General features: G+C 34.3%; 1 protein-coding gene across 1 annotated transcript; it reads right to left on the bottom strand.

Moving 5' to 3' along the window:
- Positions 1–521: 521 nt before the first annotated feature.
- LOC100799439 (ras-related protein RABA3) lies at positions 522–2,131 on the bottom strand. Its single transcript, XM_003528729.5, has 2 exons — positions 1,620–2,131; positions 522–1,252 (listed from the first exon to the last, which is right to left on the bottom strand). The coding sequence occupies exons 1-2, from the start codon at positions 1,895–1,897 to the stop codon at positions 793–795; spliced, it is 738 nt and encodes a 245-aa protein (XP_003528777.1). The 5' UTR covers positions 1,898–2,131; the 3' UTR covers positions 522–792.
- Between the last annotated feature and the right edge of the window lie 1,608 nt (positions 2,132–3,739).

Here is a 3,739-nt window from a genome sequence, read left to right on the forward strand (position 1 = left end):
AAGAGATAACAAAGGATAATTTGGTCCAAACATGGGGTGCAGGATGCAAAGGTCCAACTCTAGATAAACAGAGTTTAATTGGAGCTGTTGGGCCGCAGATGGGAAGTGAGAGAGTGGCCCGTTACAGTTGCGACATTGTCCACTAATGATTTAATTCTTTCTTCATCGTTTTAGAAAGATAAAAATCCACAATCCGTATCCAGAAATTAATGGTAGAACTTCATGGTGACAAGGGAGAGTGGGGCATGGCTCTCTCAATTTGAAGATCCTTTTGAGATGTATGTAAGAAAGAGATATTGGAACCCAAATCTTGAAGTGTTTATGTATAATATAAGGGCACCCTCTCTCTACGTGGGATTTAGAGAGTGTAAATGTACACAATTTTATTTCTTGCTAACAAATTGAATAACTATTATATTATGATACAACAATTTTACCATTACGTCAAGGACTCAAGGCCCACCTTTTCTTTTTCCCCTTTACACAGTTTTAACAGAGAAGTTACATTAAGGTGAATGTTCTAAATAAACACCATAAGTTTGTTTATAATTGAGCGAATGTCTCTCAGTACAATTTTTTTTTATAGTAAATGTGCCATAACTAATAATTCATAATCATAACGAAACAGGATAACTATTACTCTTCAACTCTTGGCATGGAAAGCAATAGCAAATAAAATAAACTTAGCCTTCCACACTCACCATTAAGCATACTCATGTATATATACTTTCCACTCTGCTCATTTTTCCAAACTCAAAATCAAATACACTAACTTAAATCTCAATACCAATATTAACAAGAGCACGAAGACAATTTCTTCATCTCACTAATTTCCAATTCAGGACCCAAGATTATATCAACCTTTGTTCCATTGAGTGAGGCAACAACATTGTTGTCACCATTCTCCTTCCCATAACCACATTCCAAAGCCTTTTTGGACACTACCCTATTGATCTCTTCTAGCAATTTGAGAAATGCACTCTCCACATTGTCACCACTGAGTGCTGAAGTCTCAGAGAAGAAGAGGCCTTGGTCCTCAGCAAACTCCACTGCATCCTCAGTTGGCACCATTCTCTGGTCCACAAGGTCAGCTTTGTTCCCCACCAACATGATCACAATGGAGCTATCTGCGTGTGCACGCAGCTCCTCAACCCATCTTGCAACATGATCAAACGATTGCCTCTTCGTTATGTCGTAGACCAGCATTGCCCCTAATGCACCTCTGTAGTATGCACTTGTTACAGCCCTATACCTATATCACCAACAAAATTTAGAGTGAGAATTTATCTGCACCAAAATGATCAAGTATTATCAGTACATTTTAACAATAAGTTGCATGTTTTTTCTTTTAAAAAAAAATCTATTTCTGTTGGGGTTGTGAGTGTTAGCCAAGAAATCTCACGTTGAATAAGATTGGACAAGTTGAGTAACATGTAAATGAGAATAATGCACAAATTTAATGCCTTAAGATTTTGGGTTAGACCTGATGTCAAGTTTAGTTACATTATTTGTTTGTAGTGTTTTAGCCCCTCATCCATCATAGATTTGCCTTTATAGACAAAGAAACCAAACACAAGCATGAATGAGAGATAGAAAGAGAAAGAGAGAATGCAACGAACCTTTCTTGGCCAGCAGTGTCCCAGATCTGAGCTTTGATGACTTTGCCATTAATAGTGACAGTCCTAGTCTGGAATTCAACCCCAATGGTGGACTTTGAGTCAAAGCAGAACTCATTCTTTGCAAACCTTGAGAGTATTTGAGTCTTGCCAACTGCTGAGTCCCCTATCACCACCACCTTAAACACATAGTCTATTTTCTCCTGCACATCATAATCCACTTTCTCATGTCCATTCTCTTGCCTCTTCTCAGCCTCAACCCCATTCATTTCTTGGTTCATTTTCTTCCCAAGACAAGCAAAAGAGCTTGATAAAAGAATAGGTCAATGTGAACCTATTTTTCACTTGCACAAACTAGGCTCTAATTAAAACCTTGGTCTTATTCTTCTTTCTTCCCCAGCAAATTAAAATACAACTTGGACTAAGTATAAACTATTGGTCATGGGGGTGAGTAGAAGTAAGAAAAATGAACAGGGAACTGGTTGAAAAATGATCAACCAAACAAAATCAATGTTGAATCACTAGTGGCAAAAGTTTAGGAAGGAAAATGGGGTCCAGTTCCGTGTCTCACTTTTAATAATATTATGTGTCACTGTTATTGGACTTTATTGCAGTGATGCCTTCTGCTGCTAATACATCATGGGATGTGATTTTTTTTTTTAATCACATTTATTTTTTTTTTTAAGAAAATTATGTTTGAGTCAATAAAATTATTATAAATAGTAAAAAAAATTATTAGTATTTATCACGACCTTTAATTAAACTGAAATAATCTCAAGTGATTCATATGTTTGGATGGGATATGAGTTAGCATATGGTGTTAAGTGTTAACTGAAAAGGAAAACATAAATATTAATTAATCAAAAAATAACTGATAAGCTATGATGGTTTGCCTCAGGTTAAGGAAACCTGGAATGATGATTTTTGTTTTTGAATGGTTTAAGTGTCTACTATTTCGGATCACTTTGGTCTTAATTTAAGGCGCAATCCAAGGATACATGACTCTTCTTTTCACGATTCTTTCCCTTTTCATTTGATCTTTTTCTTTATCCTAATATAATGGATTTTTTAATTATCAAATTGATATAATTGATTTGTGTCTTGTAAATTGATATAATTAGAAAAGCTATTTTTTTAGACAAATTATTAGAAAAACTAATAATTACACCAAATCATAGAAACAAATTGAGTAATGTCAAGAGATCTAAACCAATTGATTAAGCAAGGATATGAGTAAAAGTGGGTGAATTATTGTAAATTTTTATAAGAATATCCCTTCTTAATAACATTTGAGTTGAACAAATTTCTTGGATTAGTTGAGAGTATTGTCATTGTTTCATAATAAAGGTTATAAATGTATGCATATACATAATATTGTTAATTTTTTAACATCCATCGGCTTCTTTTAAATTAATCAGATTTGTTATCTAAAATCTATAATATCTGAACTTTTGCATTACATGCTTCATTTACTGGTCGGTGCAAATGAAATAGTGTTGAAACAAAAGATAATACGAAAAACTACAAACAAAAAAGCAAGTAGAAAAAGAAAACTACCAACAAAGAAAACCGTAAGGAAGGCTCTGACAATGACACTTGCTTTGTTTGTTCCATGGGGATCAAGATCCTCTGCACTTGTTAAAAGAGAACTGCATCAACATGGTCCTTTGATTTAATTTACTAAATAATAAATTTATCTTTTGAAAGTAAATTCAATAAATTTCAAGAGTGAGATTCATGAACTACACATTTGATACTGCAGGGGATCTTATTCTGTTCAATGGTATTATTATTACGAGTGAAAAGAAATTGTGCAATTTGTACATACATATAGCAGAAGCATGGCCTACTACCTTTGTTTTGTTCCAGCCACACATGAAAGATTTTGAATTATTTGTGTCTCCCTTTTTCCTTTGGCTTCTGGCATTGGTCATGGTCTATGAACAACATCCATTGCGATGACGTACGTAGCAATTACTAGCATTGCTTAACTTATAATTTGTTCCACCGACAGAAGATTATGTAACACTAGTAATAACATCATTGAGCATGATGAGTTCTTAGTGGCTACATCCCATGTACGGCTTTAATCACATTAATGACAAGGAATGCACAATGACAAT

The sequence above is a fragment of the Glycine max genome, chromosome 7 (assembly GCF_000004515.6).
Source record: "Glycine max cultivar Williams 82 chromosome 7, Glycine_max_v4.0, whole genome shotgun sequence".
In the NCBI taxonomy this organism is placed as follows: domain Eukaryota; kingdom Viridiplantae; phylum Streptophyta; class Magnoliopsida; order Fabales; family Fabaceae; genus Glycine; species Glycine max.